The following is a 16,638-nucleotide window of genomic DNA, read 5'->3' as shown; positions in this document are numbered from 1 at the left end:
CATAACCCATACTCATAACCCCAGCTCGTAACTCTTTCAGCCTCTCCACTTAGCTAATAGGATTTGTAACCAGGTAAGAAACGTGATTCCTTTGAGGTGTAAAATTGCCATTCACGTTTCCTGCTGCAAGGAAGAAAAATGTATGCGTACACCAATACTTCCAGAAAGCTTGAATGGAAAACCCTTTCATGTCAGAAGTTTATTTTTATTGGTAAAATATTAAATAATATACAGAATTAAAAACTGCACTTACACTTCTGAGAAGAAATAATTCTTGGACAAATTATATGCTTGTTCCTGAGATTCCCTACATTTATTCCAGTAGCTGTGCACTCAAGACAGTACAAACCTTTATAATATAATCCTTTTCACAAAGTATTACAAAGTTTCTGCAGCTTCTTTTTATTTATACACACATACAGACTCACACTCTCACGTGGCTGCACAACACTCACACATGTACAGAGCACACACATACAGACGTGGAACCATATGTATGCATGTAGACTAAGGTGGAAAATAAAATCAAAATAAGTCCCATAATTCAGTCTACAGCAGCGAAGCTTTTCAGCAGAGGGATACGGGTTTACATTGGGGATGCTCACATGCACCACTGCAACAGTGATCACTGCTGAACTCCTTTACAAGAGCATGATGTTCTGATTTCCATGGGAAGCAGTGGGGCAAATCCCAGTGTGTTCGCTGGGTTTTGGAGTAAATTCTGGTTTTAATTTGTTGGGTTTTATTATTATTATCATTATTATTATTAGATCCCTCAATTTGAGCTCAGAACTAAAAATCCTGACCTGGGAGGAACCAGGACCAACGTGGAATTCAGCACTCGAGTGGGCAGAGAGCAGCCCCGCATGTCATAAAAGGTGCTGTGACAAATGGGTCAAAATCTGAGATTACGTTCACAAGACCTCGAGCACTTTGCTACCACCCCACTGCTCCAGCATGGTCCCTGGTGGAGGGGGAACCTATACAGCCTACAGCAGGTTACCAGAATTTGGCCCTAAAAGAGTGAACCTGTGGGCAGTCACCCCACAGAGTGCACTTTTCTTCTTCAACTCAGCCGAGTCTGGGGAAATATTTTGGCAATCCATCATATGGTCTCCTCACCTTTGTTATTATTAAAAAGGAATATCTTAAATACAAATTTAAGAGACAAAAGTGGCTCCTGTGCATGCGCAGCAACTGCCTTTCCAAGAATCTCAATGGGGTTTTTCTTTTTTGTTATGTACCTAAATACATATTTACAGAACAGCGGTTTCAGTCTGCCGGGGGAAGGGGGGGAAAAGGCATTAAAAATACGCTATATATAAATATGTATAATATGTAAAACAAGTCCCATCTAAACATATATAAGACAAGGACAACTGTAAAGAAGCTTTTCTGGTCTCTCAGGTAGATAAAGGACACAAGTCCTGTAATTCTTATGCAGGCAAATCTCTCCCATTAGAGCAAATGGAAGCTTTGCCCTAGCTAAGAGCTTAGGCCTAATCCAAAATCCATCATCAAACTTAGTGAGAGTCTCCACTGAGTGGGTTTTGGATCGGACCAAGCCATCTTTTTCTTTTCTGTTATTTTTCCATAAACATCAATATTAAGTGCTTTTTTTTCTTTTTTTTTCTTTTTCTTTTTCTTTTTTTCTTTTTTTAAGAGGAAGAAAAGAAAGCTGCAATTAGAAAAGGAAGGAAGAGGCAAGAACACATTTGTCCTCAGTTCAGACCACTGGATGTGTGTCAGTGCTGAATACAAGCCGGAGTTAAGGGCCGGGCTTCAGTCTTAACCTACAGCTTCTCACCTTCTGTCAGCCAAAACCTGAATTCCCGTACTTACTCAAAACTTATCTTTGAATGTATTTAAGAAAGAGCATTTTGCTTCACTGATTTGCGTTGACTGAGGAAAGGAAAAGGAAGCCATCGTACATTAATAAGACATCAGGGGAAGTATTGCACTTGAACTGAAAAATACCCCCTAAAAGGTGGTTTTCTTTGTGATTTTCTTTTTAAACTAATACAAGCGAATCATCCATGTCTGCAATGAGCATTTTTAGAAAGCAAGACCCAAGAATGAAGCACAAGAAGGAAATTTGGGGTTGGTAACCCCCACCCTGGAATACAACAGTAGTAAAACCTTTTAAAGCATTTTCTTCCAACAGGAAAAAAAAAAAAACAACCCACTATACGACTTTTTACTTTACAATGTTAAATCTTTCTAAACATTTGCATTAAAAGTTTCCAGTTTCTCATAAAAAGATATACATTTTAGGAAAACAAAACAAGAACCCAGAAAATAAAACCAACTAAAAAGGAAGGCAAATATACAGTATTATAATTACATCACTGCAAAGTCACCTCGGAAGGTACCCTAGGTCTTTAAAGTGTTACAAAGAGTACGTACCTTAATATTTTGTCTCAATTCAACTATGTTTTTTTCTTTTTCCTGTTTTTAATATAAAACTACACTTGAGTACAAAAATATGTAAACAGACTGTACAGCCAATGAACAAAAAACACACACACACACACAAAATAAAACCCTAGACAGCCCCAAGCTACAGGAGATAAAAGCAGGCCCAGACTTAGAGAAGGAAAAAGGGGAGAAAGGGAAACCAACTGAAAACCGAAGGAAACTGGTAGGTGACAGAGGGAGGGAACGCATTCAAGCTCTGAGAACACTTGACAATTAGTCGAAAGAATCGATCACAGTTTCAGAATCTGAACTACAACATAAAAAATAACCCAAAGTCCTTCCCTTGTTACAGCGTGCTCAGAAGCGAACACCCATTTCCAGTAAGCAATGTCAAATCCCAGTAAGTGCATAGTCGGGGATTCAGTGACCTCTACCCCTTCAAGAAGCTTTTCTTACTCCACGTCACTTGAGGTAAAGCTAAATGGCCCAATTTACTGCAAACTGGCCTCTTTGTGCCAATAACGGCATCACGCTCTCCCCTCTGCCTCGCAGAAGGCTCCCATATTTCATGCCAATGGACAACGTGGACTGCAGGCTGCCAGCACAGAACGCACAAACTGCTGGGCAGAAAGGATTAAGGCTGCTACAGACACAGCTGCGGATTTGCCTTCACCACAGAACCCTGCCATTGGGTGCTGCCCACCAAGAGCTGGTGGAAATTGCTGCGCTGTACCACTCAGCAAGGAAAGCCCTAACCTAACTCATTAAGCACAGGGTTAACTGTAAAGCTTTGTTTTTTTACTTTTTCTAACTGCAAATAATATGAGGATGGTCACTGCTGCCCACAGAACAGCAAGTCTCACGATGTAAAGGAAAGGGATGTTGCAGCAGGAGAGCATGGGCAGTTGTACTCCCAAACAGGGATCCATGTGAGCAGGGCAGTAACCACCATTCCGAGGGCTGGAAGTGAACTGCAGTAACTGGGAATGCTGCGTGAGCCTAAAACAGGAAACTGGCAATGCTCTCCCTGGGCAATCCTTCAGCCCTTTCCTTAATGGGATAAAAAAAAGAATACTGTCTCTACAGAGCCAATTCTGCCTCTTCTCTCCCTAATTCCTCATCCATCGTCCCACCGGGATGGTCAGCCCCAGCAGACCTGTGCCAAGGAGCTGGCACTAGATTAAAGCTGTGCCGGCACCTTCAGATGCTGAAGGTAATTAACCAGGTCTGAAAACAGGTCACCAACCTGCCAGGAAAGCACCACAACAATTCTGCACTTCTCACCAAACTATGCCAGCTCCTAAACCCATACAGAAGGGAGCGAGTTCCTCCTGGCCTCCAACACACACCTCTTCCAACACAACACCCAGATGGGTTTCTCCTTGCTCTGCTCCAACGACTGGGGTGGCATTGGCACCATGGTCACATCTCCCAATGCTGAGTCGGTTGGGACCAGCCCCATTGACCAGCTCCAGCTGGATGCTGGGTGCAGCTGGATGACTGCAGCCCTTCCCACTCCTACAGACTCCTCCTGCACACCTCACAGCTAAACACCAGCACAGCTCCCTCCCGGCCCAGCTGCCAAAAGGGCACGGGGGTCTGGGATCTGCCTTGCCTGTGGTACAAGAAGGGGTTTTACTGTGGGTTGGCTCTTGTCATGCATTCTGAAAGGGCAGGGCGAGATATCATGAATGACATCATGAACTTTCAAAATGTGTTTTAAAAAGGCACATTTACAATAAAGCATCAATCTAATCGCACAATACTATATATATCAATATACTTTCTCAACATCTTCCACTGCTCTACACTGCAAGTCATTACTGCCATCTATTTTTGTTTTTAAAGGATACTAAGCCAAGCAAAGATGCACATTTCTAGCATCCAAGTCAATTTCATCACACTCTTCCTAAAATTCCTTCCTCGAGTTTAGTTGATTCAGGTAACAGCGCAGCCTCCCTTATCCCTCCTTATTACATTATAATGCACAGCAAGAGTTAAGTAAAAGGAATATTACCTCGTGAGGGAACTGCATTAGCACTGCTCCTGCCCTCGGCTGAAGTAAGCACCTTTCCCTACATTGTCTCCAAAGCTTTTCTCTGGATGAAGGACTGTTCTCTGTCATCTTTCACAATGCGTTCCCAAATAAGAAAAAAAAACAACACAACAACAGTTCAGGACCAAGACAATAGTAATAACATCCCACTGAAGGCCAGTTTTGAAGGGTTTGGTTGGATTCATGGCCTTCCTCTTCTTCCTGACAGCCCCAGTTTAGGAGCGCCCTTGTAAACAGAAAGAAATTCGGGAATTCTTTAAAAACAGAGAATTTCTTCACTGCTAAGTAAATACACATTGCTTCCACACGGCTACTTGTGAGCTGTCCCCTCAGATCGCAGAAATTACTACTAATATTTAATTTAAAAAAGGCCAGCTTACAAATTTAGATTCTTCCTCTAATACGGACCAATAGTGGTTAATGCCCGGACACCTCTCTCATCAGTTCATAGATGGAAGCACTTTTTAAGGAGAATAAAATTATTTTAATCTCCTAAGTTACTGAGTAAAGAGCTGGCTTTGCTGAAAAATGCTATATATTTTGATGTGCACTCCTAAGTGACTGCAAAGAAGGGTGGCTGTAAAATCCATTGGCTGTAACAGCAGATATATAGATAATGCACTTTGCTCCAGGAATATGGATCACATCAAGAGCACAATAAGCAGCCGTGCTTCTATGTGAATTAATAGCCTTGTGCTACTCTAAATTGAGTCAGAATCTTGCCATTTTGGATGTAAAAAGAAGTGAAAGGGCTAATTGGATGTTTGCAGAAATGGCTCCTTTATTTTATTTTTTATTATAATGAAAACGAGGAATGTTCAGGAAGCCAGTCCTGAATCTGCAAATGCATGTTTTGAACTGGAAACCCAATTCCAAGAATTTCAAGAGAGTCCAATAAAAATCAGCCAGGTTTGATTTCAAAGACCAAATACTCAGAACAATTGGATTTGCAGGCCAAGGATTATCTACTGAAATTCCTAGTATGCTCTGAATGACTAATCAATTTGACACAACTCAACAGCTTTTCTTAGAAAAAGTTTCAATGCTTCCGCACGGGGGCAAAATGACTTATGTAAAAAACTCCATTAGTTTTCCCTTGGCCAACCAGGCATCTGCTTTTGAGGAACCTGGGATTGCTCCATTCTCCAAACAGTAATGCCAAGTGGGAACTGAACACTAAAACAAACAGTAGTCCAAAATTCTGTTCAAAACTCAGACTGGAATTTAATCTGCTTTCTTTCCCTGTGTCTAGGATGAAAAACTTCACTGAGCCTTCAGAAAAGGACAATGATAATAGAAATTATTAGAAATTAATAGAAATTAATGCAATCACTCATCTTGCTCTCCAAAAAATGAAGGTTTTGGAAGGCAGCTTTAACAGTGTGTCGTCCCCTTCCTCGTTCTCTGCTCCTGTGGTATCAGTGCATGGTACTTCTCCCTCACAGTTCTTTAATGCTGCCACTGGAATGAGGAGTTGGGCTTGACTGAAGCCAGCTACACCACTGCGCCTCTCTCTCTGATCACTGAAGCACCTATAGGATATACACTGCAGGAGGTATTGATGAACCATCAGCAAGTGAAAGAGCACTCTAACAAGCTGTGGATATAATAGCCAACAACTTATTTGTGGATACACAAACGATGCTCTGCCTTTCCCCAATCCCTGTGCCTTCCCAAGCACAGGCACAATTTTGTTAAACACTTGTTCCCTAGTGTTAACGATCTGAAAAATCCAAAGCCCACGTTCTTAGAATCACAGAATCTCACAAGGTTGGAGAGGACCCACGAGATCACCTAGTCCAACCGTCCTCCCATAACCACTGCTACCACAAGCCCCGTATCTTATAGCTCCTTCCTCCCACTGACCAGAAGGCAGAAAGGACTGTTATATCTCCCACAGACATAAAACGATACTCAGCCACCCTTCTTTTTGTACAGATGAATCTTTTCAGAGCCCCAGGCAAGCCCAGTGACTTTCAGCACCCTTCCCTTTACACATCGTTCCTAAATACCCTTTGCTGCCCGAGCAGAAATAACAGCTGCCTCCCCCCCAACCCTTCGTGACATGCAGTAAAAGCAATTCCCTTCTTCTGGATTTCCAAACACCTGATGATGCAGAGCACAGCTCCTCAGCCATCTTCCACTGCTCCAGGGAATCAGCCATACAGAACGGAAGCGATGCCCTACAGCATCTCCTTTTTCTCCTGCACAAACTCGTTTGATTGCACCAAACGTAACAGAATGAGAACAGCCTGGAGAATGGCAGCAACTTCCTCTATGTTAGAATAAGGAAAGAAGGAGGAGGAGGAACCCAACTACATTAAGAACAATGTTGGGAAAAGGTCTTTAAATCTGCCTCTCCAAAGCCCGTATATTCCCAGCCTTGATAGCTCTCACATTACACCAGATGACATTTCTCTCCATATTGTATTATAATTAATAGGCTACTGCAAGACTTTACCAGCTCCTACTTAATAGCATTTCAGTGCTGGGAAGCAGTCATCAGGTAATCTGGCCATGATCTACTGTATCCTTTCTAAACACAGGTTCTGGCTGCCAAGAATGTCACCATAAAAAGATTTCAATCGATACCACTCAGCTCCTACTTTCAAATGCTCCAGGTCTGGGAAGAGAAAGGAAAAAAAAACACAAAAAACCAACAAAGCAGTACCCTCCAAACAAAGAGTAAACTGGCACGTGTATGCTGTACGCAGATTGAAGTGAGCAGATGGGAACTCATTATGGCCTGATCTTTCTCCCTTCTCTTATACTTCAGTTACTTTATATTTTGGAGAAGGTCTCACTGAGCGCACGGAGACCGCTCGCGTGGAGGGGGTTAAACTCATGCAGTTCTTTCCATTCTCAAGCTGTGCTCTTGTTGCACAACAACAACATTTCAATTGTGATTGGTACAAACAGTTGGGTTTCAATGGCAATCTGTCACATAGGTTTAAGCCCAGTTTTTAACTGAGGCAACCTGCAACTTGGGTGGTTGCTGGCTTTGTTACTTTTGGGGAGAGGAACAAAGGAAACAAAACACGCTGCTGTGCTGGCTTTTTTGGTTGCCGTTGTCCAGTCTGTAGCTCAAGGAATTGCGATGGGGTTTGTTTCATTTGTTTTCTCTACAGTGAAATAAATCAATTACGAATAGAAATGAAATTTGAATTGAAATCAGAGCACAGCACCTCCGTGTATCAATTGTGAAGATACAGGGAAGGTCATTTGCAATCCGTGTGTTTGCAGAGCCGGTGCGCTCCCCAAGAGCAAAGGCCATTCAGTAAAACCTGTGCTTTCACTCCTAAATTAAAGGACAGTTGATGACATGAAAACAAAAGGAAGTCACTGGTCCAGCAAATAAGATGTCAACTACAGAAAAAATGATCGAGACTCAGATTCTGGTGTGGCTGAAATCATTGGGGCAGTCCCATTAAATCCAGTGGAGCTAAGAGGATCAACGCTGGCCAGTGATCTGGCCCCTAGTTCCTTCTCAGCTGCCACTATTAGTTTAGGCTGCTGCCTAGAGGTTAACACTGTGATAATAGAATGAGAAAGTATTATATAGGTGTATATAGATATATAATTATACTTAAAGAACACTTTACTAGTAGTACTTTGTTATTTTCACCTCTGTCATTTTAAAATAAAACTACTTTAGAAGAGCAGCAGAACCTCTTGAGTAAACTACAGACTCTCACCCACTCCTAGGCCACTTATGGTCCCAGAAGCAAGTTTAAACATTATTTGTAAATTAGATTTTTTAAAAAACCATAGGGTGTAACTAAATAATTAAGGCTCCCAAGGGTCTCTAAGAAGCCAGTGAGTCAACACATAGGCATGGAGTAACAGCAAACCAACAAGTCTAAAAAAAGTGCTTCATAAGTTAAGGAAAATAAAATTGGAGAGCCTCAAGCTTACCACAGAAGGCCCTCAGACTTATGAAACTAAATTGCTGTTACGTAGTACAGTGTTAAGACTTACGTTTCTTTTCTCTTTTTCTTCTTCTTTTCTTTTTTTTTTTCCTTTTTTTTTTTTTTTTTTTTTTTTCCTTTACATTCTAGAAGGGCAATACACACTGCGTCCAGGAAAAAAGCTCACCCTAGAAAGTAATTTTGAAAGGAATGATGACTTTGACTGATGCTCCTAAGTCCCTAAGCAGTTTTGCTTTAACAATAATTGCTCACTCTGCAAAATAAGGACTTCCAGCCACTGAAACCCCGCACCATATCGCATGTATGGAAAAAAAAAAGGCTCTACTCTAAAATGTTTCTGTTTGTCTGAAATTGTAAATGAGTGGCAACTTGTCAAGACTTTAAAGCAGCTAGCAGGGCTGAGCAGCATCCCAAAATAGGACGTGATATACAGCTGAGACAGAAACAGACTGCCTTTCAGCTCCCACAGAAAACACATCAGGTCACTCCGCAACAAGTGGCAGCAACAACAACCTCCCCCCTTTTACCTTTCCCCTTCCTTCTTTCCATTCTTAAGCCGGGCAGAACAAATGAAATTAAGTCCACAAAAAAAAAAAAAAAAAAAAAAAAAAAAAAAAAAGAAAAAAAAAAGAAAAAAAAATGTTAACAATAATATTAATTAAACAACAGCAACAACAACAACAGCAACAACAACAACAAAACAGGCGTATCAATGTCTGAGGAAAAGTGGGACTGTAAGTGCAGTATTTCTTCATGTGCAGTTCCTCTACTTCATAAGAGTCCCCTTTGGATGAGAAGGCCTAGTGGAATGTGTGCTCCCCTCGAACAATGTGCGATGAGAACTCGTACCGGTCCTGGCTTCGGTAGCCACAGATGTTGCACTCCAGCGGGTCCCGGTAGCCGTGGCAGCCCATGTGGATGGTATACATGACGTGGTCCAGGAAGAGAACGCGACAGTGCTCACACTTGAAAGCCCTGATCTGCTCCCCTTCTCCATTGATGACCTTGTAGATATCCTTTAAAGAGCCCTTAGAAGCTTTTGTGGCATCCAAAGCCTTGGCATCCTCCTTCATATAAGCCGGGCTTGGCTTCCTCTTGGGGTTTAAGGCAGAGTTTCCTTGGTAGGACTGGCGGTCTTCGTGGCTGCTCTCTGAGTCAGTAGAATCCAGGCAGCTATTGCTGGGGGAGCCCTCTCTGTCTTGGGTTCGACTCTTTGGTCTGATGAGGGAGATCGGGCCATCCATGTTGTTCTCGTGACTGTCAGCTGTTTCCCTGCTAATGGGCCTTTCTATCCTGTTAGGATGATAGACCTGAGCATAAGGTGAGCTGCTGACTGGAGCCACCTCTGCAATTGTGCTTGGTGTGTGCTGCATCAGGGGGTGAAGTGAGTCAGCTCCAAGGTAGGCGATTGCATTGTGGATGGCTTGGTCCATCATTTGAGACTGTATCAGCTCAGACTCCTTCTCATAGGATAGGTTCATATCGAAGTGAATATCTGGATAGCCAAGTCTCATGAGCTTTTCACCTAAGGGACAAGAGGAAACGAATGAGAAAAATCCATGCAGTCACTCCAAGGTCTCACTGCAAAAGGGATGAAGGAGGACAGAAAATCTCAGCTTGAAGCGAAACGCGCTCCAGAGTCCAAAGCTGGCCACAGAATGAAGCAAATAACGTGAGCACCTGACATCTTGTGTTCAAGGTAAAGTACTTCTGCTGCTCATCCCCTTAGTAAAAAAATACCTGCCCCCAACTGGAACTGGAAAAAAAAAAAAAAGACAAAAAAGCCCTGCACCTGTTTAGGCAGGAAAACATAAATCACACCTATAGCTCAGTAAAAGGCAAAAGCGACCTTCACTGCCATAGGATAAATATACTTCGAATGACAATGAAAGCTGGTTCACTGTGTGAGTCCAGGTTCAAATCAGTGGCATTACAGATACATGCAATAGTGACCACAAACAGGTAGACTGAGCGAGTTACAGGGCATGATGCATATTATAGATCTCCTTTAAACTTAACAAATTTGCAGCTGCTTACGTCGGGACGCAGCACAGCAGCACGGCTTTTCCTGCGGTGGCTTCAGAGTGTCAGCAAAAGGAAAGTTCATATACTAACTCCTCTTAATTAAACAGAAAAGATGATATGCACAGCCGTATGTTTGAGACACAAGATGCGCTCACCCGCGTGTTCACACACATGAACATTAGCTAACAGTTCATTTTTAAAACTGATTTTATGACGTCTGATAAATAATTCTGGTGGGTTTTCACCATATTTGTTATTTTTCACTGCCTCAGAACATAAAACCACACTTTTCTTTAATGCTGTAAGCTAATTAATTCAGGGAACCAATGCATACAACTAGTTGGGCTATCCAAGAACTAAAAATCTCAAAAAACTCTATTACCTTTTGCCAAAATTGCTTGGAACAAAGTATGTATAAACCAACATAAGAAAGAAACAGAACTGTAATCCCAAATCTCTTCCAAATAGCATTAGTACATTTCAACATAGCTATCATTCAGCACTGTATTTTAGGCTGTAATTCCTTCCATGCAGCGTGGCTTATCTTAAACGGATGCACAAAGAGAAATAATTTTATATTACCCGTGAAACAATCAGGTTATCTTCAGAGATGATGCATCCCTTTTGCTTGGGAACTTAGCCCTGATTAGCAAGGTAATTAAATGCGAGCTTAAAGAGAAGCACGTAAATATGCCTGGTCCCTTCAGCAGTACTGCTCATGTGCTTCTGATTAGACACCACATTTATATACCTAGATACGTTTCCCTAAGGCTGGCTGTGTTACACTTACAGCTCACAGAAAAAAAAAAAATAATAATAACATAGAAAACTCTTCCTTTGTCATACTTTAGACATTTGGAAAATAAAAATACAGAGAAACCAAATGGTCACAGCTGCAGTTATCTAACACGGCTTAAGGATAACTCTTGCCCAACATCCTCCTTTCAGTACAGGTATGGCTGTGTGCTGCCAATAGCGTGGATGACACTTTAGTGGTCCAGTTCCGCTTGAAACAGAGCAGCTACTTCCCAGGTGGGGTGGGAAGAAAGCTGCAGGAGGCACGTGGCATCTCTGGCATGGTGGGAGAAGGAAACGAAAATGGAGAAGCCATCAGCCCCTGTCGCCTGCTCTGGTCACCCTTACCACTCTTGTATTTGAAAAAGGAACTGGATCTGGTGGAAGAGTCTGATGCACTTTCCAAACACGCTCTCAATCCTTTGTAGACTAGAGTGATCAGGAAATAACACTCGTCTTTATGGATGACTTGGATGAATGAGCCAGACTTCATTTTGATTCCTTTTTTCTTCCACATTTAGCAATTCCACCAGACAGCAGAGTAAATAGCAAACTGCCAGTGACCTGAATTATTCATTCCTTTAATTATGTTTCAATAATGTCAGAGCCTTAAAAAATGGCATGACACACATAAAAGTAAAATAAATGATAACGTGGGGAGAAGAGGACATAAGATACAGAGCTCAGAAGAAATAATAACAAATCAATCTAACATAGTTTTCAATTTTAATTCCTCTTCGGCCAGGCCTATACTTCAGACTAATCATTTTAATCATTTTACATTTTCACTCCAAACTATGCTTACATTCTGTATATTCTTGCCTTACATTACTCAAGTGGAAGAAGAAACACTCTCTGTTGTGATAACCTTAAGACATTCAGAAAACCCCCTCTAAACAGGTTTCTGAAGCTAAGTCAAGCATCAGAGACACGTCTGTCCTGTGATACCTGCAGCCCGTTTTGTCAATTACCTACAGCAACTGCAACATCAGACAGTCTGGAGAAAGCCACAGAAAACCCTGGAAAAGTCAGTTACAGTATTTAGCACTGGGTAAGTTTCTTTCTGACCCTTGGAGTCTGCTGATCAGAAAGAGCACTAAAGCATCGATAGATGTAGCATGAAAAGATTTGAGCTCATGCTTACAGGACCTTCTCATAAACACCATTAAGCAGTTTTGGAAGGGTGCCCGATGTATGCACAGGAAAATTTCCTGCAAGCAAGAGAACCATTACAAGTTCTTCCTGATAGAGTTGAACAACATTTCACTGGGGAGAAAATGGGAAAAGTGAGGTCACTGTGAAAAAGAAAAGGTAGCAAAGCCCAGGCTCTGCTGGTTTCCAGCTCAGACACTGATGCCAGGAAAGATCAGAAATGGCAGGAAAATAAGATTCAGTAAATGTGAAAGAGCACACCTTCCCCTACGGCTGAAAATAAAAAGCTGCATGTCACATAGAACTCTGAATTCCTAGCCTCAGAAGAATGGAATACCAAGATGATCTGTTATGCTTGTAAAAGAAACAACTTCATCTTACAATAAAGAAGTATACCCTACTTAAGAGAATAACATAAAGCTATAGCATAACTCATGCAAGGATTTCCAATTGGTAAGTTTGCCTTTCAAGACAGTAACAACGTATGACCGTAAGCATGTGAGTGGACTTTTCTTTTCTGGTCTAAAAGAGAGGCTGTCATTGGCAACTTCCAGAAACTGATTTTATTGGTAACATCCAAAGAGTGAATCAACTCAGTTGTGAGGTTCACTTACAACATGCAAAACTATACTGCTTATGGCAACAACATGAGTACTCCAGAACCCAAAGGGCAAGGAAGAGGGCCCTCACACCCTTGCAGATGAATTCTGTACCCTCACAAAGATAACCTTTAAGAGATATTGCAAACATAATTACATCTAAGTCTGTGCGCAACTAAAGGGGAAAAAAGAAAAAAAAAAAGGTGAGGTGTGAACTGCCCTTCTTCCTTTCTGGGCTGTAAGAGGTCTGAGGTCTAGCACAGATAACTATTTCACTGCTGAGCACAATGTGCAGGGAAGTACAGCACTTACTAAGACAACACTATAGAAATCTGCCATGTCTACAATCTCTTACAGCTGGATTTGGTTTGTAGAGAGTTCAGCCTTTTCAACCCTAACTTGCATCACAGCAGTAAGTTAAAACACAATACACACCTTCCAGTTCTTATCAGCTGTACAGTAAATCATTTCAGACCACTCAAAGAAAACAGTTTAAGATTTAAGCTTTTATCGCAGGAAGATGAATAACAATACTGAAAAGGAACCGATGCCTCCTAGCACTCCTTGCATGGGTTCCAATACTTCTCACCTAACCCCGTTAGAGAAAGTGACAGAAAAAAAATGAGAAATGACACGAAAATTTTCAGTCAGAGAATGGAAGAAGCCTGGCACTGGTATTTGGGGATGGCCAGCTGACTGTGAGCAGTCAGGTCAGTGTGTCAGTGGCCCCAGGTGAGATGCTGCATGCTGTTAGCCCTCTACAATTCAAAATCATGAGGGTTAGCTTAAAGCCTCAGCGGTGATTTAACAAATCTGTCTGAATCTCCATTTAGCCAAGGGGCAATGACTTTTCCAAATGGCTGTCTTAATTGCCTACAGTCCTTCAGTCCTCTCTCTGCAGGTGTCCTTGGTGTAGGCAGAATGAGTATACAATACCCTTAAAACCTAAATACAGTCCATCCAGGGAGTGAGTGTGGAAGACGCACATTACCTTAGTTCAGCATCTAGCAGCATATACTTAGCCCAAATAACTCTGTCCTGCCTCACGTCCTAACAAGTTTAACACTGCCTCAATGACTGTGAAGAGTAGATTCAAGCTACAACTCAACACCAGTGAAATTTTCCATACAGTCTTCTTTTAGGAGCTGAAGAATTTTAAGATGTTAAGATACAAAGTAGGAATTCTGGGTCTAGGACTCTGAATTTGGTGATCAAAAGTGATCCAACACTGTTTTATATTCACGCACTATGAAATTTACCAGGTGCAGAACACTGCACTTGGAGCATGCACTTCTAACAGAAGCAATGTGATTTTGCTTCCTTATGCTGCTATTATCAGACCAGTCGTTGCTAACTCTCAAGAATTAATACAAGTTACAAGTCATGAGATAATTCCTTTTTTTTTTTTTTTCACACACATATGGAGACAGATAATTACACGAGTTACTTTTTCACTTGCTGAGTGAGGAGAGGGAAAGATGACAAGTCTTTGTCGAAAAGACAAAGGGTCACAGGAAAGTTAACAAAGGAAACAAAACAGACTAAAGGCAGAGTAAAAAGCTCAAGATTTTCTAAGTCATTTTTATTATGATGGGGACCTCACTTTTGAATGGTCTGGACTGGCAAAACTAATTCTATTGTTTTCAGAATGTCTTGCTGTGCTTTAACCCATCTCAGCTACCACCCCTCCCACCACAATCACATTCTGAGAGCGCTACCTTTCCCCTTGGTTCTTTTTTTTTGCTATCTTTCACAAGTTAGTAGCGACCTACAGCTACACTCTACAAATAATAAAAGGCGTATCTCAAGCTTACCCACAAACTTCTGTGGGGTGGAGCTTTTACGCTTTCCCAAGTTGCTTGTCAGCTTCTCTATAACAGCAGGTCTCTCAAAAGGCACCATAGGAATATTGTTGTCCATCACAGGCTCTTGTTCCTTACAATCTTCCATAGGAGGTACTACATAAAACCAAAAAATTGTATCAGACAAGTCTGGTCTACACTTGACAGATGACACAAAACATTTGAGCTCTGCTGATTGTGCAACTAGAGCAACACAAAATAAAGCAAGGTGCAAGAACACAGTGGGCATTCAGATAGCATTCCCCTTTGAGAAGGCAGAGCCACGCTCCTCCAATGCCTGCCTTTGGGATCATCTTATTTTACAGAAGCTACACTTTATGTTTAACAAAGGACTTGTTTTGTTCTGAGTACAGAAGGTCCCACTGAGGAGAAAGAGCTTTTGGTATATGGTACTTAAGAAAATTCCCTCTGTAGATCGCAATTTCTGTCTTCCTCCCTCCAGCACGATCCCATGTTACCAGTGTAACTTTATGGCTGTCTCGGTGGTCTCACTTAATATCACGCTTATCTTATTTATCATTCTTGTTTTCTAATTACACTGATCTCAATAACTAGAAAACATGCAATGGCTTTGCATTCCCTAAGACAGAGGCTTCCAAAATGAAGAACATATTTGTTAAGGTGTTTCCTTTATTTCTATATATGAGACTAAATTCACCACACCTTGTACTGAAATTGCAGGATTAACACGATATAGAGATTCCCTTTAGAAACAGTGAAAGAAACTAAAAAGTTTTTGAACTAATGCTTTTTTCCCCATCAGTCACAGACCTATCAATTGGTAAATGCAAGTCTTTTGCAACTCTCCTCCCACTATTTGCAACCTCTTATGGACACTAGAAGGGTCAGTGGTACCACGCTGAGGATTAAGCTCAGAAAGCCTGAGTCATCCACAATACATTCCAAGTGTGATTCCATGTATAGCTCTTGCCACTGCCCAGCACATTGCTCCTCATTCTTGAAAAAGTACCAGGAGAACTCTGAGGACCATCAATCACTGTCTGTGTGCTAACAAGATGGTTAAGGTATTACAAAAAGATTATCAGAGAAGAAAGAATGGCAGAGAAAATACCAAGTGGGATGATCTGCCCAAGAGTTCTTGTGATTTGTTAGCTGTGAGTGTCCCATCACATTCTCTTCACTAGGTAAATCTCCCAGTGAAGTCACAGCTGCTATTGCAGAGGTAGCAGAGAAAGGCCAAACCCCACATCTTCTGCTCCATTGTTTCTACAGAAGCCTCTTGTCTCATTTCTTATTCAGTTACCTTTCATTTGTGATTGTGCCATAAATGAACATCACCAGCCTGCTTTCCTCCCATGTAACTTGACTGCCTTCAGGATCCTAGTGCAGAATAATCACTCATCTGTTCTCAAACATGTAGCTGTTTGCTAGCACATAATGCATGAAAAATGAGGTGTTAAAAGCCTCATCTTTGCCTTCTTTCTGGTAAGGAAGAACAAATTCCAGGCAATCACAAAGCAGAGTTATCTGCTCAGGTGAACTTGTCAATTCAGGCATTCATAATAAGAAAACATAGCAATTTATTCATTTGATTCCATTTGTGCCTCTGCTGCTAGGGCAAGCTGAGTACTTCGAGTTTTAGAATCTCCCATATGCTATAAAATGATTTACTCTGCTGCGTTTTTTATTTGTACAGGATGCTCCCCCTGAGAAACACAATAGTTCCTCATTTACAAGGCAGTCCTGCTGGCATCAGTGAAAGAGGAAGAAAAAGCATAAATATGAAACGAATCTAACATTGCAACAAACTGGGATGTAGTGCTCAAATGGCCTAAGCCCAG

The 16,638-nt window shown here is 41.5% G+C and overlaps 1 protein-coding gene across 8 annotated transcripts in view; it reads right to left on the bottom strand.

Annotated features, from left to right (window-relative positions):
- Positions 1-203: 203 nt before the first annotated feature.
- Positions 204-16,638, bottom strand: part of IKZF2 (IKAROS family zinc finger 2) — a 109,922-nt gene continuing 93,487 nt past the window's right edge. For all 8 annotated transcript variants that reach the window (XM_072341533.1, XM_072341527.1, XM_072341530.1 and 5 more), the window contains 2 exons: positions 14,789-14,932; positions 204-9,928 (listed from right to left, as the gene is read on the bottom strand). In XM_072341533.1, the coding sequence (XP_072197634.1) occupies positions 9,204-9,928; positions 14,789-14,932 (869 nt within the window). In that variant the 3' untranslated portion in view covers positions 204-9,203. The remainder of the gene's footprint in view (positions 9,929-14,788; positions 14,933-16,638) is intronic.

The sequence above is a fragment of the Excalfactoria chinensis genome, chromosome 7 (assembly GCF_039878825.1).
Source record: "Excalfactoria chinensis isolate bCotChi1 chromosome 7, bCotChi1.hap2, whole genome shotgun sequence".
NCBI classification, from domain to species: Eukaryota; Metazoa; Chordata; class Aves; order Galliformes; family Phasianidae; genus Excalfactoria; species Excalfactoria chinensis.
The sequence above is the reverse complement of the archived record's forward strand: the minus strand, read 5'-3'. Positions and strand labels throughout refer to the sequence as shown.